The sequence below is a fragment of the Felis catus genome, chromosome C2, assembly GCF_018350175.1.
Source record: "Felis catus isolate Fca126 chromosome C2, F.catus_Fca126_mat1.0, whole genome shotgun sequence".
NCBI lineage: Eukaryota > Metazoa > Chordata > Mammalia > Carnivora > Felidae > Felis > Felis catus.
This window is the reverse complement of record NC_058376.1, coordinates 97,729,914-97,757,054: the sequence shown is the minus strand read 5'-3', so window position 1 is coordinate 97,757,054 and position 27,141 is coordinate 97,729,914. Positions and strand designations below refer to the sequence as shown.

Below are 27,141 nucleotides of genomic sequence, written 5' to 3'. Positions count from 1 at the left end.
ACTCCCTGGAAACAATGTTCACTGTTACCCTGCTCCAGCAGCACAAGAATTCCTTTGATGAGCTCTAAGAGATTGGTAACAATACCTCCTAAAAGGCCAGGTTGCTAGGTAACAGCTTGTGTCCTTGGTCACAGTGAATACATGGAAGACCCCCCAAAGAGGCAGCAGGTTCTTGGTGGACAGCTCTCATATCCCCTCCCGGGAACACGATGAGAAAGGTCTTTGGAAAAATAGCTTTATGAAGGCCAGAGGAAATTTATGCACCAGCAAGGCATGTCGGAAAGGTAAGAAAAACGAAATGTTAAAAGTAACTTTAGTCGTTACTTGAGAGAAAACAAACATAGATAGTGTTACTGGATTACATTTCATTTAAAAATATAAAGTCACGCAACCTGTGTTACCGATGATAGTTGCTTTGAGAGAGAAGAAAACCCTACCACCGCCCTCTCTCCCAATGCTGTGATGCAGCTGGCTAAAAATGCAATTTATTTGATCATTGTAACGGAGAGAGGTGGCCTTACTGTTTTAGGAATAGTATGTCTCTAGATACACTGGGCTCTTTGGGAGGGCATGTGCGAATTTCCGTAGAAAGAGGAGAAAATAAAAAGGAAATAGCTATTAGCTGACATCTATTAGTTATTAGTTAATATTAGTTAATATCTATAAACTAATTAAATTTAAATGGAGAAAACAGAACTTTTACCAGCTCAATAGAGCCAAAGATCAGATTAAGAGGCCAAAACCCAATCCTTGTTACCTGACTCTTCTAAGATTCTAAATTTTTTTCTAAAGAGATTGAAAGCATGTGAGCAGGGGTGAGGGGCAGAGGGACAGAGAGAGAGAATCCCAAGCAGGCTCCACACTCAGTGCAGAGCCAATGTGAGGCTTAATCGCACAATTCTGGCATCGTGACCTGAGCCAAAAACAAGAGTCAGACGCTCAACCGACTGAGCCACCCAGGCACCCCTCCTCACTTTTAAATTTCATAGCTGTTCCATAAATGTTTTCCAAACTATGCCAATTATTAGAAAATATACAATTACAGAGTTTTCAAGTTTCTTGAGCTTATTTGTCTTTCTATTGGTATGTAACTCGGCTCGCATCTTTCAAAAAGCGACGTTTGCACCGTCAGTTTTCAGGATTATAAACACTGTGGTTTCATAGGAGTGTGTGAAATGTATTGATAGCTTCTGTTTACTGCCTGTAGCTGAGAGAGGAATCTTGCTTAGGTGCAGGGTTTAGAGACTGAAGCAGCTCCCTTACCAAAGCTCTGCTTTTGTTAGCAAGCTGTGTATATCTCAAACAGTGCCTCGGTGTTGCTGATTTTTGTGTTAAAAACTGTCATAATTTGGAGAAATGGGCACATGAAGGAATAGTTTTTAAATGGGTAAGAAGTTCTGTGAGAAATTATACACTTTATGTTTCCCAACTTGCTAACAACCTTTAATACACAATACCAGAGGAGATTTATTTGTGAGCCTGCCATGAAATGGTATTTATGACCAATATTATTATCTTTAAATGAGTAAGTATGTACAGAATTATTTTAGAGACAGTGTAAAAAGTGATGAAGTGATGCCCAGCCTACAAGTTAAACTTTAATCTTTAAATTTTGAAGGAAGGAGGAAGCAAGGAGGCAAGGAAGCAAGGAAGGAAGGAAGCAAGGGAGGAAGGAAGGAAGGGAGGGAGAGAGGGAGGAATGATGATGGGAGGGACAGAGGAAAGAAAAAATGTTTACTTAGTGCTAGTATTCATTCAATCACATTTCTGCACATCACAAAACAAGAGGCTTATTCATAGTACCTTCCTCTTATACAGTCAGTTTCATTTGGGATTTTACAGTTTTATCCCTGTTCACAAGATCTACTTCAATCACTTATTAACCTATAGTGTTTATATTCTTCTTCTCTCTTGTAGTGTTGTAGGTGGTTGAATTTTCTGCTACAATGCCATATAGAGTAGTAAAACATCCTTCAAGCATTGAAAACCTTCTAAGTGGAAGTTACATATGTGGTTACAATAAAGTTCTAACAATTTCTAAACATCCTCTCATAGAGGAAACATTGTGGTATTGCAATCTCTCTTCATTGCTTCTGGCGTTGAAATATATCTATGCTTCTATAAATGTCAGGGAACCCACTACTGTTTTTTGAAGTTTACAAGATTTCCCTCTGGAGAAGTTGGATAGATGTTTGTCCTTTTACTTTTGTTGTACCTTAATTTGGGGGCCTATTTGTGCTTATAGGAATGTTCTTGGGGCGCCTGGGTGGCGCAGTCGGTTAAGCGTCCGACTTCAGCCAGGTCACGATCTCGCGGTCCGTGAGTTCGAGCCCCGCGTCAGGCTCTGGGCTGATGGCTCAGAGCCTGGAGCCTGTTTCCGATTCTGTGTCTCCCTCTCTCTCTCTGCCCCTCCCCCGTTCATGCTCTGTCTCTCTCTGTCCCAAAAATAAATAAAAAAACGTTGAAGAAAAAAAAAAAGAATGTTCACAGGGCTGAAGAACAGGATGAAAATGCATCCTGTAAAGAAATTCAAACTTTAGGGGCGCCTGGGTGGCTCAGTAGGTTAAGTGTCCAACTCTTGATTTTGGCTCAGATCATGATCTCATGGTTGTGAGCTCCTGCTCCGGGCTCTGCATTGAGTGTGGGGCCTGCTTAATAGTCTCTCCCTCCCTCTCCCTTTACCCCTCCCCCGCTTGAGCTCGTGTGTGCACTCTCAAAAAAAAAAAGAATAAAAAATGCAAAATGTAAAGAATACAAGTTCACATAAAATTTAAATCTGTCTCATTCAGACAAGAAAAATGACAACTCTAGTTTTGCTTTTCTCAAGATATATTGTTACGTGGTTTTAGAATCAACAATCTAAGTAATTTAAGATATATCTGTTAAAATCTCAGGTTGTGGGTACTGACATACTTTGGGGATATCTGTAAAACACATAGTTTTTTGGAACAATACTCAAAGGGAAAAAAAATATGGCACCCAAAATATGCTACTTTGGCATAATGATTACTTTGAATGAAGTTAGTTAGGAAACATCCAGTACAAGAAAGTCACTCTGATCCTCCTCTGTCTCCCTGAAAGCAGGAAATAAATCTCCCATGTGAGGGACCCTCCCTGCACCAACAGGGTAGAAGGCATTGTTATCACCAGAGAGAGGACTGTGTAAACAAATATTTACTACCCCAAGCCCAAACTTCTTTGACTTGTCAATTCTTCAAAAATTTATTATTTCTGCGGCACCTGGCTGGCTCAGTCAGTACAGCACACAACTTTTAATCTCAGGGTTATGAGTTCAAGTCCCATGTTGGGTGTGGGGCCTACAAAAAAAAAACCAGTTCTCGGTCTGGAAGAAATCTGGTCACGTTTTTGAGTCTCATATCTTCATGGGCTCCCGTATGTATGAAATTGAATCTTTCTCTCCTGTTAATCTATCTTATGTCAAATTTAACGATTAGACCAGCCAAAGAACCTAGAGTGGAAGAAGGAAAAAGTTTTCCACCCCTACATTTTATTGGTATATTATTATTTACTCAGTTAATGGGTTTAGTTTTAGGAACTTCATTTAAAGCCATCAGAAATTTAAAAACCTGTATACCTAATTTGCCATTTTGGAAACAAACACACTATAGCATCAGATTTCTTCCTGATTTTATAAGAACTCCATTTAGAGTATTTCTGTTATCTCATTACCATCTCTACTATACAGAGATGCACAATCACTGTCATATTACAAATGAATGAAATACAGGCACAGACAGCACAGGGAGTCTGGATTAAAAAAAAAAGAAAATAAAGATAAAGAAAGGTCAAGGAAATAAGAAAGGCTAGAATAATATCTCCTTTCATCCAAAATTAATGCTCCAGAGTCCATGGAAATTTTCTTCCAGGCCTTAGTTCAGAAGTGCCTGGTTTTAGCAAGATCCCACAAGATTTGAGAACCTAACAATACTTTTGGGAGAGACGGAGGGAGGTTGAGGATTTGGGAAAAGTGACCTTGGCTAACTGAGAAATAAGACTGAGCTTCCTTCCTTCCTAAACACAAAGTTCTCATGATGCGGCAGTGAATATAAATGGGATGTTTAGAAGTTGAGTCATATAAACACAATTTTGACAACCGTAGGTGTCTAAAAGGAGTCCCCTGGCCTTTTGTATGATGGGTGCCCAACAATACCTCTTTCAACCCAGGCGCTCAGCTTCTCCTCAGAAATTAGGCCATCCGCCATTTCCCCCTTCACTCGCCTTACATAATCACCAACTTGACATTTTAATTAAACAGATAGCACCCACTGCAGCTGACAATTTATGAGGCTTATAAATTCGTGACTGAAAAAGGACGTCGCAATCTTCTGACGAAAGGTGCTCATGAGTTGATAAGTTACGTTATTGTTGCTTTCTATCCAGCACCCTCAGCTCACCTGATTCCTTCTTGTTAGCCATTCTACACTTTTTAAAACTAAGAATAGATGGCCAATTCAGATAATGCCACCTATTTTAAAGACACTATAAATCACTGCTGACAAATGCTGTATACTTTTAGCCATGGCACCTTCTCCATGGCAGCTTTATATTGGAGCATTAACAAAATTAATTGCTCTTTCATAAGGGCTGAGATTTGTAATTTATGATAACTGTTTGTTGACTGCAGGCAGAAAGATTAAAAATGAGTAAACCAATATACCAGCTAAACTGCATGTGTCTGGTTTTATTTTCTTTTGTGGAGGGGGAATAGGAGAGGGTTTTAAAAACAGCTTGATGTTATCTGGAATGGTGTTCTCATGGGTTCTGCTACTCAAGGCTTAACTTTTGTTTTCAGTAAATAATAGCTGCTCAGATTTACATGTCCTATTAACTAGCGCTATTATTTATATGTAGTTAGGCGGAGCGATCGGAATAAGAAAATCAGTATTAATGGTTTTCCTTCATAACAGTTGCACCCTCATGATGACACAGCTTTACAGTTATTTAAAGAATCACAGTGGCTTATGTAAAGCTAATCTGAATCATCGTGGTAAGAACACTTGATCGTTTCTTAATGTGCCTTGGGCAAATTACGCCACCTCTCTGTGCCTCAGTGTCCTCGTCTACAAACGATAATGTTCATTGTGTTATAATAATACAAACAAAATAATCATGTTGATCACTTTATTTGGTAACTGTGATGCTTACATGAGTTAATCCATGTAGAGCCCTTGGTACAGTGCCCAGCACATAGCAAGTGCTTAATAAATGTTAACTATAAAACTATTATATTGTAATAGTCGTAGTCGTCATCATAGCAGTGATGTTACAAAACAAACAAAAACCACTATCGGTCAGAGTCTACATTGTCTTCTGAATATTAAACATAAGGAGCTGACCATTAGAGATGCTAAGTGCCTTGGCTAAAGTATCTGTTCCTCAGATTCCTAGGACTTACAGGTCTTGCAGCTTTGACTTCAGCGATGTACACATTACAGATGGGGTGCGTGGGTGGCTCAGTCAGTTAAGCCCTGACTTGGGCTCAGGTCAAGATCACACAGTTTGTGAGTTCCGGCCCCACGTCCGAATCTACGCCTGCGGAGCCTAACTGCGATTCCTGCGCTCGCTCTCTCTCTCTCTCTCTCTCTCTCTCTCTCACTCAATCTCTCTCTCTCCCCGCCCCTTCTATGCTCTCTCTCAACATAAGTAAGTAAACTGGGGCGCCTGGGTGGCTCAGTCGGTTAAGCGCCCGACTTCAACTCAGGTCACGATCTCGCCATCCGTGAGTTCTAGCCCCCCGTCGGGCTCTGTGCTGACGGCTCCGAGCCTGGAGCCTGCTTCAGATTCTGTGTCTCCCTCTCTCTCTGCCCCTTCCCCGTTCATGGTCTGTCTCTGTCTCAAAAATAAATAACCGTTAAAAAAAATTAAAAAAAAACCATAAGTAAACTTTAAAAAGTTGCAGATGAAGTGGAAGTTAGAAACATAACCTAAAAGGTGCCCCATTTCTTTTCTTTTTTAAACCAAAGATTCAGAAGTTATCTTACTGCTGAGATTTCTCCCAAAAAAATCAGACCAAAGAAAAATTTTATTTGAAATTGAAGACAGAAGTAACAGAACAAAGAAGATTTTGAGAGTGCCCCTCTGGTTTCTACCACAAGATTCCAGCACACCACTCTTCAGACACTACCCCCTGGTGTGGGTCCGGAGAGCAATGAGAATGTGACAGATAGAAACTAGACTTTGGAGCCTCAGAAAAAATTTCACATGAATAACAATCAGACTGGTCATCTATTGGTTAGAATCTTCTCAGATAACCTGAGACAGAGACAGAGACAGAGAGACAGACAGAGAGAGTTTAGGGATGTTAGCAGCCTATTTATTTGTGTTATCAAGCTTTAATTAACTTCTATTATTAATAAATGTCTAGTAGTAATCAGGATAATGGCATAAAGAGAACTTCTACTTTAAATCCCCAAGTCATCTAATGTAAACTAAGATGATGAGATGATTTTGAGTTGTTTTTAAACTGAATCTCACATTGAAATGATTGTACTTAATCTGTAGCATTATACAGGATAAATACAGTAAAACCCGGTCAAGTGGATCTCTCTTGTCAGATCTTTTAATTATGTGACTTTCTTTTTTTTCCCCTGTGACTTCTTTGGAGAGATTGGATAAGTAAACTATGACCACTTCTCATACATTAGATTAAAAACAAGAGAGAAGAAGACCTCCAGATTTTTTATTCACACTGTGTAACCATCAATGGAGTTTAGAGTAACATGACAACAATCACTGATGAAAGATTCAGCCACGTTCATTATCCTAGTTTCCTAACTTCATTGTGGCAGAAAATACCTAGAATATTTTATTAAAAACAAATGAACCAAAAAAGTCAGCTAAACTTTCATCCTGTTCATCCCAATATGGTATTCCCTTTTCTCCCAGTGCTTTCCCCAATCGGTGACCAAAACTCCAGTTATCAATCACAGGATTTACCTGCCTCAGGAATAATAAATTTCACACAATTTGCTGTTTTTCTTCTAGTGTTTGTTAATTTGTTTCAATGGCAAGGCACACTTTGCGAATTACAAGAAACACTATCCAAACTATTGATGAATTGCTCAAGTGGGAAAGATATGAGAGACATACATTTTCTGACTTTTTCACATAATTAAGATAAAATTCTTGATTTGTTATTTAGTTGCAGATGGAGGAATAATTTTCTCTTTGATAATAGGGTATGGTTTTTTAAAATGTTTATTTATTTTGGGGAGAGAGACAGAGAGACAGAGAGACAGAGGGAGAGAACATGAGCAGGGAGGGAAGAGAGAGAGGGAGACACAGAACCCGAAGCAGGCTCCAGGCTCTGAACTGTCAGCACAGAGCCAACACAGGGCTCGAATTCATCACCTGCGAGATCATGACCTGAGCCACAGTCAGATGCCCAACCGACCCAGCCACCCAGGCTCCCCCAGTTGTTTTATTTTTAATGACACAGCAATGCTATTTGTGGAATATGATGTAGTGGCTATGCTCTTCTAGTGTACCAGCTCAGCTAATACATGGAAAATAAAAGACATATTAAATTGTACTTTACGAAGGCAACCTCATATACAAGAGATGTGTAGTTTCTTGTAAGCAGAATTGCTACCGAGGCATAATTGTGCCATAAAATATCGAGGGTTGTCTCTTAAGATTCTTGGAGCCTGAAAAATGATCTATCAAGAGTAAAAAGAGGTCAGAAAGAAAGAGAGATATGTATAGTTTTACTTAACATGAAAAAGCATATTTAGATATTATTTTAAAATTGGCTTAAAATAATGTACAGTGCCAATTACAGAAAGAGAAACTTGCAACTATTCCTGAAGAGATAGGGAAAAGTGTAAGAAAAGCAATGAATAATGAACCAGAGAATTACTCTAGGAGAGCAGAAAGGGTGTTTTATATCTCAGGGGTATAAAAATGGGGATACAGAGAGCACTGGGCTGTTGTTAAGCAAAATGGTCGAGTAATATTTCAAAGTGAGTAAAACTGATTAAAGAACCTGAATTTTTTTATTTGTTTGCCACCAATTTGTAGAAGTATAAGAGGTTTGGGGAAATTTCAGGGAAAATGTAAGCCAGATTAATGGGGAAACCAAGAGAAAGTTTAAGGATGCCTGCTTGTACAAGTCTGCCCCGGTAGCTCTATTAGGAATGATGTCTTACTATGAGGGCTGACCTCCTCATTCAGATCTTGAAAGGATGTATGTGCTTTTCTCTGTACCATTAGATTTACTTTTCTAAGACGTACAGTCTAGGCAGACCCTCTTATCTTTGGGGAGAATTTGCCTCAAGTGACTATTAGCCATAAGAAATGTGCTTAGGACTATGACAAGACGTCAAAGTCCGTCTGAGATCTAGATAAATTTCTAGGGTATCATTTATCCTCTCAATGGAAAGGTTGGTGCTTATAATTTGTTGCTATGGCTGCTATATACAAAGAAATTTACATTTAAAGATTTTAAAAGAGATACACAAACACTTTAAGCATTGTCTTTGGCTCAGCTCCTCAGGTCGAAACGCAAGCAGTCAGATTTGTGCATCTGATTCATCGTATTGCTCCGATCTGAGTGAGTCATACACTCAGTCAGCTCTGTCAAGGAACAGAAGGTTTCATCCACATTCAGATTCTGGAATATCATCCCTGGTAAATACTTTTCATTTGCTCTTTACCTAATGAGAAGTTCATAAAATGTACTTTATCTTGCATTGAACTTTTAAAATTTAAATCCAGGTTAGTTAACATATAGGGTAATAATGGTTTCAGGAGTAGAATTTAGTGATTCATCACTTACATATAATACCCAGTGCTCATTCAACAAGTGCCCTCCTTAATGTCCATCACCCATTTAGCCCATCCCCCCACCCCACACCGCTCCAGCAACCCTCAGTTTGTTCTCTGTATTCAAGAGTCTCTTATGGTTTGTCTCCCTGTTCTTATATTATTTTTACTTCCCTTCCCTTATGTTCATCTGTTTGTATCTTAAATTCACATATGTGTGAAGTCACGTGATACTTGTCTTTCTCTGACTGACTTATTTCACTTAGCATAATACACCCAAGTTCTATCCACGTTGTTGCAAATGGCAAGATTTCATTCTTTTTGCTTGCCAAATAATATTCCACTGTGTGTGTGTGTGTGTGTGTGTGTGTGTGTGTGTGTGTCTGTGTCTGTGTCTGTGTGTGTGTGTGTATATATATATATATGTATATATATATATATATATATATATATATACCACTTCTTTATCCATTCATCAGTTGATGAACATGTGGGCTCTTTCCATATTTTGGCTATTATCAATAGTGCTGCTATAAACATCAGAGTGCGTGTGCCCCTTTGAATCAGCACTCCTATATCCTTTGGATAAAGACCTAGTAGTGTAATTTCTGGGTCATAGGGTAGTTATACTTTTTAATTTTTTGAGGAACCTCCATACTGTTTTCCAAAGTGGCTGCACAAGTTTGCATTCCCACCAGCAGTTCAAAAGTATTCCTCTTTCTCCGCATCCTCACCAACATGTCATTGCCTGAGTTGTTAAAATTAGCCATTCTGACAGATGTGAGGTGGTATCTCACCGTGGTTTTGATTTGTATTTCCTTGATGAGTGATGTTAAGCCTCTTTTCACATGTCCATTAATTAGCCTTCTGGATGTCTTCTTTGGAAAAGTATTCATGTCTTCTGCCCACTTCTTCACTGGATTATTTGTTTTTGGGGTGTTGAGTTTGATAAATTCCTTATAGATTTTGAATACTAATCCTTTATCTGATATGTCATTTGCAACTATCTTCTCCCATTCTGTACATTGCCTTTTAGTTTTGCTGATTGTTTTCCTCACCGTGCAGAAACTTTTTATCTTGATGAGGTCCTAATAGTTCATTTTTGCTTTTGTTTCCCTTTCCTCTGGAGACATGTCGAGGAAGAAGTTGCTGTGGCTGAGGTGAAAGCCCTTGTTGCCTGTTTTCTCCTCTAGGATTTTGATGGCTTCCTGTCTTGCATTTATGGCTTTTATCCACTTTGAGTTTATTTTTGTGTCTGGTGTAAGAAAGTGGTCCAAGTTCATGCTTCTGCATGTTGCTCTCCCGTGTTCCCAACACCATATGCTGAGGAGACTGTCTTTTTTCCATTGGATATTCTTTCCTGTTTTGTCAAAGATTAGTTGGCCTCTTACATTGAACATTTTTAAACAAGTGTACAAAGTTCTTAAATCTACCCTTGTAACTGGGAAGGAATGAAATGTTGACACCCTCAGTCCCAACTCAGAGGGGAAATGGAAAGAAGCTGCAGTGGGAAGGAAGGCAAACGAGATGAATAGAAAAGGCGGTGACCACCAAAACAGAAATGGCATCCCTTCCTTTCCCCTGCTGAGTTCAAATTCTGTCTCTGGCCTAAGATTTATCTCCTTTCTTTCTGGAATGTCCTTTGTCCTCAAGATGAAATGGTTTCCTGCCAAACTCACCACTTCCAAGACTTTCCCCTCTGCCATCTCAGTGGAACCGTATGGGCTTTGTCTCCTTTCCTTCATTTATAATTGTTTCATCTAGCCCCTGGATCAAGATGGGTTACTCAAATATCTGCCTCTCCAATTATAGGAAACGAGTTTTTCAAGCACAAATGCCATATTTTATTTAACTTTATATCCCCAGTGCCTGACACACAGCAGGGTACAGTATATATTTTTGAATAAATGAGTGAAATGAAATGAAGCAAACCAACTTTGGAAATATTTATTGAACCAATGGATTAATCACTTCTTCCATCAGAATTAAGAAAGGAACAACAAAAAGGTAAGACACAAGTATTCACTATTCCTTTAGGAAGAAGCAATGGTCACACAACTGCAGCATATTGACAACCTCACATAAACATAAACAGAGAAATGTAATAGCTCATTTTCCTATAATATCAGAAATCCCCAAATCAACCACAGAACTCCTTTGAAAAGGCAAACAGTGTTTTGTACAAAATTAGATGTCGGTTGAAAAACGGAAACTTTCTTCTCAAATACAGCTTTAGCTTAGATTCTTCTTTTTCCAGTAAGATCATCAGGAAGTAGCACAAAAAGGCAATGGGGTATGGCAACTCCAGGGAATTTAACTTCTAATATATTTTTATTCTGCGATAGAAGCACGAAAAAACAATCCAAAAGCACATTGGAAATTGGGAACGAAGCTTCCATAAACATGTGAACTCAACAGCCAAGAATAGTCCAGGGATCACATTCCTCAATAATCTAAAATGTATGTTTCTTGGTCTTTTAAATAATATTTCCAAAGAATGAGTGAATTCCTTAAAACCATATTAGCAAATCCTCAGATTATCTCAAAGAATTGCTCAAGCATTCATTAGCTTTTTAGCTTTTTGCTATCAATAAGGTAGAGAGATTTTGTTACTCTATTTTTAAATGAAGATATGGAGGTATTTACTAGAACAGCCATGGTCAGTAGTGAGTAAGCAATGAAGATAAAAAAAAAAAATCAAAGCTAAATGATATTAAAAAGCCACCTCTTATCAATTTCTTCTGAGTCGGCATGTTCCAAATTCTGCTTCACAAGATGCACGAGACCCCCGTGCTGCTTCAAGAATAAAAGTTTTTATGGTTTAAAAAGTCCAGGGGAACACTTTGTGAGTAGAGACTCACAGTGTATATTAGCAAATAATGGCTCTGCAGAGTCCTGTAGCAAAGGGAAATGCTTCACTTAGTGCAGTCCAGAGCCTCAGAAGCTTATTCAGTGGTGGAAATGTTTTTTTTATGTTAGTATTAGTCACACAAATTTACAGCTCAAGCAAAACATAAGCTCTGTGCAATGCTTCTCTGTGAGATGAAAGTGGTTGTTCCAAATACTCTAATGACATTTCTTTATATCAAATATTCTGGGTTTGTTTGTTTACGTGTACAACACTGGCTAACAGAAGAATGAATGTATGGTGTCTGTATTTAACAGAACACTCTTTTCCGTGTAATATGCCTTTTCATTTGTGTTAACCTTGAGACTATCATATAACATATAAGATACGGGGAATTTTGATTGACCAACCTCCATAATGGTAAACAATAAAAAATTGCCCCAAATATGATGTTGGCACAAAGTCTGGTTGGTAATACACTGTCCAGAACAAGGAAGATGACCAGACCTACAATATTTCTTTCAATACTGGCTACACATTTTAAGAACAATGTCAATAAATTAGAACTCTTTCCAAGGAGAATCATATAATGATTTGTCAGCCATGATCTGTGAGTAATAACGGTACGACTTAGGAAGAAGATGACAATCGTTACGAAACACTTAAAATAGTAGCCACGTGTGACTTCTATGGAGCCTCAAAAGGCAGAACTTTGACAATTGAAGCAAGTTAGAGAGGCTTGGGGTCCCGTATAATAAAGAGCCGCCAACAATTAGAACTGTTATAAAATGGAAAAGGGAATGAGATCTCGCAATCTAAATAAATCAGGTAGTTTCATTTTATATTTTTACCAAGCATTTTAAATTTGGTACAATAAACCAATATTTGTCTATTCCTTTATATCCTATCAAATTTTATAAGTGTACTAGTGTGACTGTAAAGAATTGTTATCTGTAGCCCCTAATATACATTCAATAAATATTAAAGAATGATTTATCAGAGGTGCTGTAAAGCGGATTCATGAATGGGTATACGTATGTATCACTATTGTCATTTATCACCAGATGTAAATCAGTTGCAGGTGTTGGAGATGCTAATCTGTATAAGAAGACATAATTTAAAATGAACTAAAATGACTTCTATAAGGACACCGTCAGGTATTTGCAGTTCAATGTGGCTGAATGTTTGGCGATGATCTGTATTACTTTTACACATAAAAGTACATGAATCGCATATGACCAGATGCTATTTCTCTTCTTGTTTTAAAGCTTCCATCAGACTCCTTTAAGTTCCTCACTTGGCATAAGGTAGAACAACATGACATTCAAGGAAGTCAGCTGCGTTGCCCAAGAATAAGAGAAGGTAAAGAACAAATGTATGTGTTCTTTGTGTACGTGCTCTGAGTTGATTGTATCTGTGGATTAGAAACATTACTTGGGGAAACAAATATACTACTTGGAGGTAGAAAAATTTTCTTTATCAAGACCACAGAATTATTAATATAGTTAGTGAAGCCACTTTAAAGCACGGTCACATATCTGGTTATATAAATAATGAATGTTCAGTGTTAAATACTAGAAAAATAGACAGATGAAAATGCGCTTGTAATTCAATGATACACAAATAACCACTGTGATTTATTTTGTTTCTGTTTAGCCTTTTTTTGAAAAATATATTCACATACTTCTTCACAGAATTGTACAAAAAAATTGTACCTTGAGTTTTTTTGCCTATCTCGTTATTGGGAGCATTTCTTCCATGTTATTAAATATTACCCAAAACATGTTTTTTAAAGGCTGTTTATCTTTCCATCATATGGATATTACTAAATATATTTAACCAGTGATCTTTGTTGGAATTTTAGTTTATTTACAATATTTAATGATCATGAATGACATTGTCACTTTGATGAATCACTTTAACCTGATTTACTTCTATCATTGGTTTTTAAAACATCAATTGGGAATCTAAATAAACCAGGGAGTTTCATTTTATATTTTCACTAAGCATGTTAAATTTGGTAGAATAAACTAATGTTATTCTATTCCTTCTCATTCTGTCAGACTTTACAAGTGCACTACTGTGACAGTGTGAAGAATTGTTATCTGTAGCCCCTAATATACACAATGTTTAATTTTTATAGCTTTCTTTTTTTTTAAATTTTTTTAATGTTTATTTACTTCTGAGAGAGAGAGAGAGACAGACAGAGAGCAAGTGGGGGAAGGGGCAGAGATAGAGGGAGACACAGAATCCAAAGCAGGCTCCAGGCTCCGAGCTGTCAGCACAGAGCCCGAAGCCGGGCTCGAACTCACGAATAGTGAGATCATGACCTGAGCTGAAGTCTGACGCTTAACCGACTGCACCACCCAGGAGCCCCAAATTGTTATAGCTTTCAATGGATTCTATATTATGTAAGAATAAGCACCATGCATTTCTCATGTCTCTTTTGCATATCCCATAAGCTGATGAGATAATATTAGACATAATTTCGGCTGCAGTGAGTGTTTAGTCATTACAAAACATCAAATATCTTGGCTATCTTCCACCTGTATTTACAGATTTGCAGTTATATTGTGTACTGTACCATTGTAATACTGATTTAGAAGAAGTTGCTTTAAATATATTCGCCTGCTCGCTTCCCTCTCCCAGTAGCATCACTTTACCACACAATGCCTTTCTTCTTTCACTCAAATTCAGTTGACAAAGATAGACTAAAATAGCATCATTTTCTGAAACTTTGGGTAAAATATGTTCTTATGTTTTAACTCTGTCAGCTTTGTTTGCAGCTAAGCACTGACTCCTAGTTTTAAAATATTAGTAGATAGTACTACTAGAGGTAAACTCAAGTTGCTCTGTGGGGACTGAGAGAGAATACTTTTCAAAGAGCAAGAAATTATGGGGAATTGGGAAGGTGGGAGGCCAAAGGAAGTAGAGACCATATGTGTCACATGAATAAGGAGTCCATCAGTAAAAGGAAGAGAGGTCTTACCAGGGTTCAAAGTGGGCAGCTTCAGCTGGTTCTTAGACTTCAGTGTGTGGACAGTTTACCTGGAGGCCTGTGGGAAAAGCACTTTTCCAGGCCCAGCTCTCAACGAATCTGATGTGGTTAGCAGGAAGTGGGGCCCAGGAATCTGCATTTGTAAAATTATCAGGAAATTCTGTTGCAGATGATCGGAGGGCCATACTGTACAAATACTAGTTTCGGAAGTCTGGAGGGAGGAAATTTGAATAGACAGTGGAAAGACTGATACAGTAAGGGTGCTGGCATGTGTGTGTGTATGTGTGTGTGTGTGTGTGTGTGTGTGTGTGTGTGTGTGTGCTTGTGCTAGTAGTGGTGGTGGTTGATGATTGTGCCACAGTGAGGCAAAAATAAATTGTACTCTGAGCATGGATGGAGAGTTGAGGTTTAGAGAGAACTGAACTGAAGACACTGAGGGATGACAGGGGAATCAGATATAGGAGTAAACTGACAATGAGTATGTGTGAAGAGAGCACGGTGGCCTCTCTCCTTCCCCGGTTTAAGCACCAGGTCATGTGCTAAGGTCATCAGTCAACAAAACTAATCCCGCATAAGGACCACAATGGCCATTCATGCAGAGGAATCATCGCTCTGCAAAGATAAGGCACATTTTCCTTCCATAGACCATTAACAACACCCAATCTCTTGCAAGTGACTAGTTGTAAAAGGAATGGAGCATGATCTAGGGGATTGAAAACATGGGAAAATCTCATCACCTCAAACCGTGAAGGAAACAGATGTCCCTCGTTCACTGTCCTTAATTTAGTTTACGTTTTGTGCGTGCATATGTGAGATAGACAAGTGCTTTTCAAAAGCATTCTAGTAACAATTACCCTTCTTCTAGATTAGATCCTGAAACACCCATCCAAACTACTTCAGTTCATCTCAGTTGCCCCAATTGTACATCCGGGAAGAGTTCTTAAGAAAAGAAAGGTTATCTTGCGTGTGATAAACAGCAATTTCCCAAAGCTTTGATGGCCAGATCAAGACTGACTTGACTCCTCCCAATTAAATGAAGCAAAAGAGCCAACTGTTGGCAGAATTCTTTCAGATGTGGATGCCTTCTATTTGAAAATCCCTCAGCAAGTCAATTCAGTCACTGCTGCTAAGTTACAAATCCAGTGAGGGGACAAAGTACCAGCTCAGAGATGGCAGGTAAAAGTCGACATTCCAAGGATGTCAGATATTCCAGACTGTAGTTCTCAACTGCTAAGATATATCTTCAATTACCAACCAAGTCCGAGTTTAAAAAAGAAAGAATCCAATTTAATATAATTCCTCACAGTGGAAGTGACCTTTGGCTTCCAACTTCAAAGAGATCTTTGAAAGCTGTTTAAAAAAAATAATAATTGAAAGAACAGAAGATCAATAGAACTCAAACAAACAATATAGGGCAGAGTTTAATAAGTCTGGGGATATCTCTTGCACAAAGCAAGCTACCAAATTTCGGGTGGGTGTATTAAAGATAATAGAGCCCAAGGTCTGCCCAATTAGGTGATTATCCAGTTTTTTTCCAGTTCTGTGACTTTTAATTCCAATCAGCTTAATCAATGAGGAAGAAAATTTAACACAAGGATATTTTATTTGTAAATTGGTTGGGATACTTCAGGGTTATGTGATTTCCTGGGTGGAAACTGTACAGTTCATTATGAGAGAAATACCAGAAAGGTCAGGTTGCACCTAATCTTCCACCTGCACCTGATGAAAGAAGAGATGTTTGTGTCACAATAATGAAATATTGGACTCTTTTATTGCCTTCCATAAGTCCTTCACAAATGGGCTCATTATCTCCCAGCAAAGCCTGGACAAAACTTCCACAAAAACAAAGTTTGTTCCTGATGCCTTTAGTCACCTTTTCTTTAGTATATCTCTTTCTTTTCACCTGTGAAATAAGAATCATGCATTCCAGAAAAATGGCATGGGGGAAATGTACACAAATGATTCCAGGTAGGATTCATAGAAACATATTGTGGAGTGGGAGGGATTTGAAATCACTGAGCTTAGGATTGCTGTCAGGGGCCCAGTTAGCATCATAATAGACTGTAGTTTTCCTGGGCAACACGATAGAGTTATACTTGCTAATAAAGAAATACATTCTAATGGAATTGGAAATCAGTATTTTTTTAAAGCAGTATGAACTTCAAACAAACATAACTTCTCATCATATTCAACTCACGTTGGGCCCTTGATTCTAGTCTTTCCTGTATTTTTGCTGACATGGAAAACTGAAACTCAGAAAATTAAAATTAGTCATCTGGAGATACACAATCACCTAGCACCCAACCTCAGACTGGATATCTTTTCATTAACCATGGAAATTTTGTGCAAACCTGATTTGGAGGACAACAGGGTTGGGAAATAGTGGGAATGAGTGTGGAAATGGAGATTGAGATAAGATTGTCAAAAACTTTGGGGCGCTTGAGTGACTCAGTCAGTTGTCTGATTTCGGCTCAGGTCATGATCTCCCAGTTTGTGGGTTTGAGCCCTGCATAGAGCTTTGTGCTGACAGCTCAGAATCTAGAGCCTGCTTCAGATTCTGTGTCTCCCTCTCTCTCTGCCCCTCCCCCACTCATGCTTTGTCTCTCTCTGTCTCTCAAAAATGAATAAACATTAAAAATTTTTAACTAAAAAAAAAAAAGATTGTGGAAAACCTTGCTTGACAAGCCAGGATTTTCCATCTCTAATTGGTAGGCAGTAAGAAAATCCTGAAATGTTTTCAACATGGAAGTGTGGCAAAAAGCTGTGTTTCTAGAAGGCTAGAAAAGTCTATCATTTATATTGAAGGAGTGAAGATTTCAAACAAGGAGATCCACAAGAAAGTAGTTATTGTTCAGGGAGGAGATATGAGGATCTAGACATTGAAAAGGTAGGGGACAGATTCTCCAGCAGACAGGTTATAGAACCAAGTGGCTAACTGAGTTGAGAAACAAAAGAGAGGGAAAGTCACGAGTGACTTCATATCCCCAAAGAGAAAATTATGTGAGACTAAAGTTACTCTACTGGTGATTTTCTTATGTGCACAAGAAATAATTTATGTAAGGTTAAAAGTTAGCTCATTTTTTTTACTGCTCACACTATTTGGGCATATTACAGGCCAACTCACGTTTTCCTCAATTTTGATATCTCGTGAGAGTTTAAAAAAACTGGCCAAATGTCAAGAGAAGGGTGCCTGGATGGCTCAGTGGGTTAAGCATCCGACTCTTGGTTTCAGCTCAGGCTATGAACTTGCAGTTCATGAGTTTGAGCCCTGCATCAGGCTCTGCACTAACAGTGAGGAGCCTGCTTGGGATTCTCTCTCTCTCTCTCTCTCTCTCTCTCTCTCTCTCTCTCTCTGCCCCTCTCTCTTGCTCTCTCTCTCTCTCAAAAAAAAAAAAAAACTCACAAAAAACAAAAACAAACAAAAAAAATCCCACAAATATCAAGTGAAGATGTCAGTCCTGCTGCCCTAAACCTATTTCCAAGATCTCACCTTGTGATTTTTGCCCAGGACCCTCCACAGAAGAGTTGCTCTTCAGACAGGAGGAGTGTGTCTTACCTGCTCGGAAAAGAGTCCTTGAAAAAAACAAATGGGAAACATGGCTACAAGAAAACTGGGAGGACTGCACGGTGAGAGCTTAAAAGACAGAAAAGGGTCTCTTTTCCACATTGATTCTGTTATGAGCGCCCCCCCCCCCCATTTTAAGGGCAATTGCTAGCATAAATATCAAAACTTTCAGCATTTCCTCGGAGTTTTCTCTAAAACTAGTGGTGTATGGGCTTCTCTATCTCTTTGTTCACCTCTTCTTCATCATGACATGTTACTTATTTTCTACCCTGTGTCTTATACTAATATTGCTCAATTTTGGAGAAGTTTAAAATACCCGAGAATGAAATTGTTCCGTTTGACAATAATGAATATCAAAGGGTTGGACAACATTCCTTATCAGTGAGTTTATGATGCCATCTAGAATCCCTTGAACAATGCATTACGCCAAAAATTTTCATCAGCTGGAGCAGCCAGCTTGGTCTGAACACAACTATCCTGGAACAAATAAAACTTTTGCAGTGAAAAACAGGAGCTGTGATTTCTTGGTGCTGAAAATGACCCAACTGATGGAGCCACTATCATTGAAAACAGTGCCTGCAATGGGCTGTGATCCTTCAAGCCTCTAATTCTGGCCTGATCAAGTCATCTTGGGCAGTAAACACGTAAATGGGAAGGCTGTGTTGGTAGCAATGAAAGGGCAAATCAATGTCTCAACAGAGCGGGATGCCAATATTTTTGTTTCTTAGAGTGACCAAATTGAAGAATTTAGGAAGCCTTCCAGAAATAAGGCTGAGTTTAAAACCTGCTCAGTGGGGCCTCTTGATGGCCTCTTTTGTTTCACAGATTGGCCATTTATGTTTTAGAATTATGGAATTAGGAGGTGGGAAGGAGCTTTGGAGAGGGTCTGGTCTAAACCCTTTCCTTTCAAAAAGGAGAGGGAAGTTCAGAAAGAGAATTGATTTGCCAAAAGTTACATAACTTGGTAGTGGAAGATATAAAAATAGAATATTGTTTCCCTACACAGTGCTTTCTTTTCTTTTTAAAAGTAAAGTTTTCATATATAATGGATGGATACATTCTACTCTTAAAAATTGACACCATAGGCCTATTTATTAAAAAATTTAACTAATACACCTGAAACTTTGACCTCCACTCCCAGAACTATCTTTAGAGGTAATCATTTCAGTGTATATATCCATTTTTTCTTTATAGCTGCCATTTAAACCATGGATATACTGCAAAGGCCAATGGAGATTTCATCATAAATTATAGAAAATTTAATTGGCCTTGAGATAACTGTAGTCTAGGAGAATGGCTAAAGAAACTCTAACTAACATAGAAAACTTAATTGAGACATAGTGGTCCAAAAAATGCCTCTCTGAGGTGGTGGCATTCAATATAAAATGATAGATATAATCTTTTATCATTTCTTAAGTTTTATGTTACAATTAAGACGTTTTATACTTTTGGAAAATGGAACTTAAAGTGTCAAAGTTTATAATGTTTAATGCCTAAAAATATCAAGGCTTTAATGATCTTTTTAAAGATCGAGATACCTGTATTTCTTTAAAATATTAAATCATTCTGCTTCATTTTTTTTAAAAAGGGATGGCCATTTTATTCAATAATTTTATTGACAGAACTTGATGGTAAAATTGCGGAAACAAAAAAGTTAAGTTGACTTTTAGGAATAGAGTTTACAAGAGCAATGCTCTTGTAAAACCACCAAAAGTGGTTTTAATTTTCTTTAAATTGAAGTTGACTGCCGTTAAAAGCAAACATAAAGTATCCACTATCTGTGAAATACGCTAAGTCATCGTTAGGTATGTATTCCTAACTACTTTAAAAGAAAATCATAGCTTTCATCTTTTGAATGATGGTAGTTTACTTTGAAATCTTTTTAAATGTGATTTCTGAGTATTTCCAAGGAGGCTAAATGGTAACTCATCCTTCAAATCAGTAATTCCAAGATAGAATGTCATCCTTTCCTCCCTTAACCCCTAGAGAATTTCAGACTCAGTTTCAGGATCCTGCCTTCCCCACCTCCAACCTTGTATGTAATTCTAATCAGGATTAGGTCAGGATCTTTACCTCCCCCATCTTGAGAATGAATCTCTGCAAGGTAATTGTGAGTGTTTGGATGTGTGAGTGTTTTAGAGGACACACAAAAAAAGGTGAAAACTACTGGTTTAAATAACATATTGCACACATATTTAAATAACATAGTTAAATAACATACTTAAACACATTTTTAATGAAGAACTATTTTTAAAAGTTGACAAAGAACTTGCCTTTTCTTTTTATTTATTTTTCCCTTCAGAATTTGAACCTTTCATTTCAGGATTTGGGGGACCCTTATCAAGTTGCAAATTTTAACAGGATTCTTAGAAGACTAATTCGAGTCGAAACCCTCTGGTTAGTGGATAATTCACTGGTGGACTTAAGTGCCATAAGATTGCCAAGGTACTTGCTTTTTAGCATGTCTAGTTACTAAGTTAGAGTCAAATCTTTGCTATGCGGGCATATGTGACGATTGTCTGCACATACCGTGGCCATATGGTCCAGTCTTAAAGGTGATAGTGCTAAATGATGCCTGGACAAGGCAAAAAGGGAAACTTATATGTAAAAATGTCACACTTTAGAGGACAAAATCTATTCTTTTCTAAATTAGTATTATCAGCAATTTTTAGGGGAGGAATTTGCAATCGTAGAATCATATTGGCAGAAAAGTTTGCCATAATCCTTATATTGTACACTGGAAATGCAATTATATTATATAAATACTGTTGTTGTAAAATAGAGATTTTTAGTCAGTCAAATTTGTTGAGCACCTATGAGGAAAGACTACAGATAGTTGGCAATAATCTTGGCTTCAAAGTCACATTCTCATGGAAGGGTGAGAATAGAGACAGAAACAAACTAAAAGTTTTTACAAATATGCAGACTCTTTGGTCTTCCAAGGATCCCAAATTCCTGATGTTAAAAGATAATCTCCTGATGTTAAAAGATAAGAGGGAAGGGTAAGTCCTAGAGCAGGTTAAGATACATCCCTCAGCATAGATTGAGACAGGGCAACAAAAAGACCATCACAGCCACAAAGGAGAGGGAAACAGTTGGAGACGGAAGAAGGGTCAGAATATGCAATGTGCCTGGGTTATCTTCAATCATATTTAACACCCCTTGGAAACTTTAGGCAGATTTGCCTAGCATTTGATTTTACCTATGTTGTTTTTAACAAATTGTAAAATATCTAAGTAAAAATTCTCAAAAGAAACTTAATATCACTACTATAAATAAAAACTCAATGGCAGTTGATATTGATTCATTCAGGTTTTGAGGTTTTGAGGGGTTTTTTGTTGTTGGTGTTTTTGTTTTTGCCAGACTCTCTTCTAGGGATATAATAGTGATACATTAGCTATATTTTTTTAAATACACATACAACGAAAAATACTTTTTAATAATCAACATGGCATGCTCTAAAAATACTGAACTAAAAGATGCTTGGAGTATCTGAACTTTACTTGATCCAGATCAATAAACTTCCAAATCTTTGCTATCTTACGTAAAAAAAGAGAAAGAGAAACCACAATCACTAAAGAAAAGACTTAACCTAACTTTAGTGTTCTCTAGATGTATTCTTTTGGCTTTTCTTTCATTAGAAATAGGATATATAATATGAAATTATGTAATTGCAATTCAAATTTTACAACTGCCAAATCAACATGTCAAAAAAAGGAGAAAAAAGTTGATGCGTGTGTATTCATAGCCTCCTTCCTTCTGCCCCAGGGAAAACACCACACTCGGTTCGCTGCTCTGCTTGCCTAACATCCTGCTAACTGGGGATCTGTGACGGGGTAAATCTGAGAGCCTGGGAGGGATGGATGGATGTTGAAAATGAGATACCAGTAGTTCATTTTTGCTTTTATTACCCTTGCCTCGGGTGACATGTCTAGTAAGAAGTTGCTGCAGCCGAGGTCAAAGAGGTTGCTGCCTGTTTTCTCCTCCAGGATTTTGATGGTTTCCTGACTCATGTTTAGGTGTTTCATCCATTTTGAATTTATTTTTGTGTGTGGTGAAGGGCATTAAGGAGGGCACTTGTTAGGATGAGCCCTGGGTGTTATATGTAAGTGACGAATCAATGGGTTCTACTCCTGACACCAATTCTACACTGCATGTTAACTAATTTGAATTTCAATAAATAACTTTTTTAAAAATAAAATAAAATGAGAGAATGACTGGCAGCTAAGAAAAGAAAACACTTCATGGACAGAGAGAGGGGCAGAGAGACAGGAACTGCTTGGGCTGGGTTTTCAATTACAAATTGTCATAGTACTGAAGTCTTCTAAAGATTCTGTGTAACCTGGAAAAGAGTAAAAACCCCAAATTATCAAATGTATGATTAGGACAGTGTGAAATATCCATATGGAGGTGGAGTGGAAGGAAGAAAGGAAATGAAAAGAACAGATGTGGAAAAAAATTACAATGAGATCGGGGGGGGGGGGTTCAAACTGAATTTTTCTAATACCATTGTGTAGAAGCACTCTGTTTAGCACCATCTTTTTTTTTTAAATTTTTTTTAATGTTTATTTATTTTTGAGACAGAGAGAGACAGAGCATGAATGGGGGAGGGGCAGAGAGAGAGGGAGACACAGAATCGGAAGCAGGCTCCAGGCTCTGAGCCATCAGCCCAGAGCCCGACGCGGGGCTCGAACTCACGAACCGCGAGATCGTGACCTGAGCTGAAGTCGGATGCTCAACCGACTGAGCCACCCAGGCGCCCCTGTTTAGCACCATCTTTAACATTAGCAATAATTATTTACTCAGTGTCCTTATGGAGTACAGGGCCCATAAGTAAGTTCCCTGTGCCTTTCTCATGGTATTAAATTCCAACGTGTACATAAAGGAATTTTTCCTCAAGGCAAGGTGTCAGTGACAGATTTGGAATCATTTCCCCTATTTGCATGGTCTTACACAATTAAGGCAAAAATACTGAGAAACATCATATGTCAGGAAAATATATTCACCTTAAATGCCTAACACACATTTCTTCTCCTAAGGATAACTTTTATTCTTTTTTTATATAAAAGACTTTTTTTTTTCGGACTTACAATGCTATTTTTTTCCAATATAGCATTTAAGTTTTCATTTTCACATAGCATTCAATATAGCATCCTGTCAGCTAAGAAAAAAAACAACTATAATCTCAGTACTTGGAGGCAATACTCTTCACAAGTTATTATGTGTCTGTGTACTACTATATCACTGAGATTATATGCAGCCATTCACTCTTTCGTTTGGCACATAGCGTGAATCCACCATGGACCAAATGTTATGCCAAGTACTAAGTGTATACATTGGAAAAGAAAACAGATTCCTGCACTCAGCAAACTTACAGTCTCATATATTCTGCTTATTTTCTCTGAATATTTTAGTATAAATCTTTCTCTTCTTTTACAAACCAAACTTGTAGAAAATGTCATTGTCACTCCTTTGAGGGGTTATGGTCGAGATTTGGTAGTTAACCATTCTTTTTGGGAGACAAATGACAAGTGTTTATATTTTTTTATCCAGATGCAGAGTTTTAAATATGAACAAAAACCATCTCACATCTTTTAAACAATTGCCAAAGATACCCCAGATACAGCATTTATCTTTGGCTGAAAACCATATTGAGTCTCTGACTGGGCTCTCCAGTTTACAGTGCACCCCACTAGAATCCCTCATGCTCAAGAGGAACCCTTGTGAGTTTCACCAAAATTACCGGAAACGGTAAGGCCCCTAACACCTTTGTCATCTATGTTCTTTATTGAATGTACACTTTAACAGTTGTTCCCCTCTAGCTTAAATTCCCTTGGCAAATATTTATCATATCTACTAAGAGTTGAATGTTTCATGCTTCTGAGCTCAACTAAAGAACTTTAAGCTGATCTTTAAAAAAAATCTTTAATACAGTCTTCTCTGAGTTAATTTATGATTGCTTTCAAAGTTTAGGCTTCCCTTGTAATGTGACTTTACATATACAAAGATGCTTCATTTTAGACTTTCAAATCCTATGCATTTTCTCTCTAATGTTTAAAAGATACTATGTCTTTAAAAAAATTTCTACATGTAGAATCCTATTGAGGTCCATGTGATAATTTTATAAATTGTTTATTCTCCGGTTTTATTTTCACTCCTTTGGACCACAAGGGCACCATTAAGTGAATACAAAGAAATAATTGATTCAACCTACCCTAGTGGTTGAAAGTCCTTGAAAACCTGTGAAGAATAAACCATTTAATTGCTTTGTCACTACTGGGACATTCCTAATGATAATGATGCAGTCTACACCTTGGAGTGTGCAGGAGATTCTATGCCCACTGATTTCTCCCTAGCTAATTCCCAGCACCACTTGCGGGAAGTTAAAATAATAAGCGACTGAGTTCTAGAAACTGTATTTGCCCCCAAATGACAAGTCAACTCATGTCTTAGTTTGAATCTATCATACAAAGCATTAGATCATCTCTGTGTGCCATACCTGGTCTATGACTACTTCCTTCATCTACATTCAACTTCAATAAAAGACATAGTTCTTTCTCACTACCTTCCTTTCTGAAGCTGCCATTTTCCCATGACAACAACAGTATTCCAGAGGCCTACCTAATATTAGACTCCTCAACCCCTGATGTACAACAAAAGATTGTCACAATAAAAATTGTAATCTCTGTTGTTCCTACATAAATCTCATTATTGCCGTTGTCTCCCCCATGACTATAAACCGAAGGCAAAATTCATGTTCTGTGATAATAAATTCTCAAACTGCTTTTATGTAAGTGAAAACTAGCAGAACATTTGCTTTACAACTGAACTAACATTTAACCATAATAACATTTTGAAGTTTAAAATTATATTTGCAACAGTCAGAGGAGGGTTAGCTGGACATTTCAACACCATTCCAAAAAAGGCACATTTCTAGTCAGAAAGAAAATTAGCATTACCTTTTAGTTTTGTTAATTTATATGTGGGGTTTTACCTTGATCCCATATCAGTGATTTGCCTCCCTTCAAAGGATGCCTTACAACAATAGAATTAAGATTCACTGTCTGAAATCTGATATGCCCTGAGGTCTCACTATGAATCTGTCTTCACTATGATGTGGTATAGAGTTATGTGAGAATGAGGGATATAATGAGGCTCTTCTATTTTCTAACATTAACTCCATTGGACTGAGTCCAAGGTGGATATAGACTGGCGTTCAAGCTATAAAAAGTCAGGTTGTATTGACTTGGGTAGTACAGGGTTACTTTAAACAGAAAGATACAGACATTTTAAAGCATGAGGAAAGGACTTAAGTATCCACTTCTGCTAAGAAACTAAACTGAAGTCCCAAGTTCATCCAAATTTGGGCTATAACCTGGTCCTGAATTCACACTTTTAGGATCGTAACAGCATTCATTTTGTTTCTGGGTATCTCTGCGTCAAGATTTGGACCAGACTTTCAGTGACCCTTTACAACAGGATCAGAATGATTTAAGTGTAAGATTTTCTTGATCATTGTCACCTAGATTGTGACTATCTTCCCCTTCCTCCTTTGTTTCAGATCCTTCAAAAAGAAGAGAGCACAGTTCAAAAGAGAAAAAACTTACTGATAAAGCTCATAGTGTAAGTCCCAGTAGGTAGAAGGTAGCCCCATTTCCTGGGACACCCATAGGCAAACTCTTCTACTGTTCTTCAGAAGAAAATGTGATCTTAGTTCACCATAGTTTGACTTTTTGAAAGGAAGTAGTGGTTAGGGTTTCCTGTCAGCTAAGTCTAAACATTAGGGCCAGAAGACTTAGATTTTTATCTTTGCTTTGTCACCTACAGGCTTTATGATCTTGGATAAGTGATTTAAAATGGGGGATAAAAACCAACCTAACAGAACTGGTGTGAGGAATAAATATGATAATGTGCAGGAAGCATTTAGTGCTAAGCAAATCATGAAGCCAATGACAGCATTCCAAGGAGGTCAACACCACCCTTAGCTGACACGGCACGTCGGTGTCTTTCATCCCGGGCGAATCCCAGGGCCACAGAATTCCCAGATCTAGAAAAGCTGTCCACTTGAAAGGAAACACTACTTTCTCATACTGCTAGGTATTTGACTACTGTGTAACGAGGCTGACGTGCAGGCCCCCTCCTGAACCTGGAAGGGGTACATGACACCTTCCTGAACCTGGAAGGTATAAATTTAAAATGTGAGCTTCAAAAATGCTGTCATGAGAAAATCATGCAGCACAAGGTTATTCTCGTCCGCCTCGTCTTCTTATAACTCACAGTGAGAATTCTTCCTTAATTAGCAGTAAACAATATGTGCTTTCTTTACTTTTTCCATTTTTAAAAACTTTTAACTTTATGATGTGTACATGTCTCATTATCTCATTCTTTCTCTCGTGGTTAGTTGGCTAAATTCTCTCATTTTTTTTTTTCTTTATAGGGTTTTGTAGAAACTGGACTGAAATTCTCTTATAAAAACAGACTGTAGGCAGTCCTACTTCTCTGATCTATATTTATAATAGGCAGAACCATACAGTAGCTCCTGAGAGGGCAAGCTACAGCAGGGTGATCAGTTCAATACACATAAATAGTATTTTATTAGAACCCTATTGCATAGATTAAAAACAAAACAAAACAAAATAAAATGATAGCCACTCAACTTTCTTGTAACAATAGGCAAAGTGCACTTACTTATAAAGACAGAAAGTAAAATACAATGCTTTTGTTCAATACGGTTACTTTTTCTTTTCTTTTCACTTCTGCTTTAGAGTGTTCTCCTGTTTGCCAAACTTAAAAATGCTGGATGGAATCCTGAAGCTACCAGAAGATTCTTCACCACCAGAAACCAATATTTTTTCACAACTCTGTGTTATATCCTAATGCAATCTGTATGGAAAGAAATCACCATTGTCTCTAAAAGCTAATAAATATAGGAGATGCATAACTAAA

General features: G+C 37.8%; 1 protein-coding gene across 3 annotated transcripts; it reads left to right on the top strand.

Moving 5' to 3' along the window:
• LOC101099321 lies at positions 1-27,141 on the top strand. Of its 3 annotated transcripts, XM_006936276.4 has the most exons (8): positions 5-284; positions 8,508-8,649; positions 12,901-12,994; positions 18,139-18,257; positions 20,498-20,640; positions 23,749-23,946; positions 25,757-25,818; positions 26,961-27,141. In XM_006936276.4, exons 1-7 carry the CDS (start codon positions 259-261, stop codon positions 25,803-25,805), a joined length of 771 nt encoding a protein of 256 aa, XP_006936338.2. In that variant the 5' UTR covers positions 5-258; the 3' UTR covers positions 25,806-25,818; positions 26,961-27,141. The 3 variants fall into 3 exon arrangements, with proteins under 3 accessions (XP_019666026.2, XP_019666025.2, XP_006936338.2); XM_019810467.3 differs by lacking the exon at positions 25,757-25,818 and having other exon boundaries at positions 1-284; positions 20,519-20,640; XM_019810466.3 differs by lacking the exon at positions 25,757-25,818 and having other exon boundaries at positions 2-284.

Coding starts and splice junctions, on each gene's coding strand:
- LOC101099321 (XM_019810466.3), top strand. CDS start 259: ATGCACCAGCAAGGCATGTCGGAAAG. Junction 12,995..18,138: donor TTGCCCAAGAATAAGAGAAG/GTAAAGAACAAA, acceptor ATTTTTGCCCAG/GACCCTCCACAGAAGAGTTG. Junction 18,258..20,497: donor AAAACTGGGAGGACTGCACG/GTGAGAGCTTAA, acceptor TTTTCCCTTCAG/AATTTGAACCTTTCATTTCA.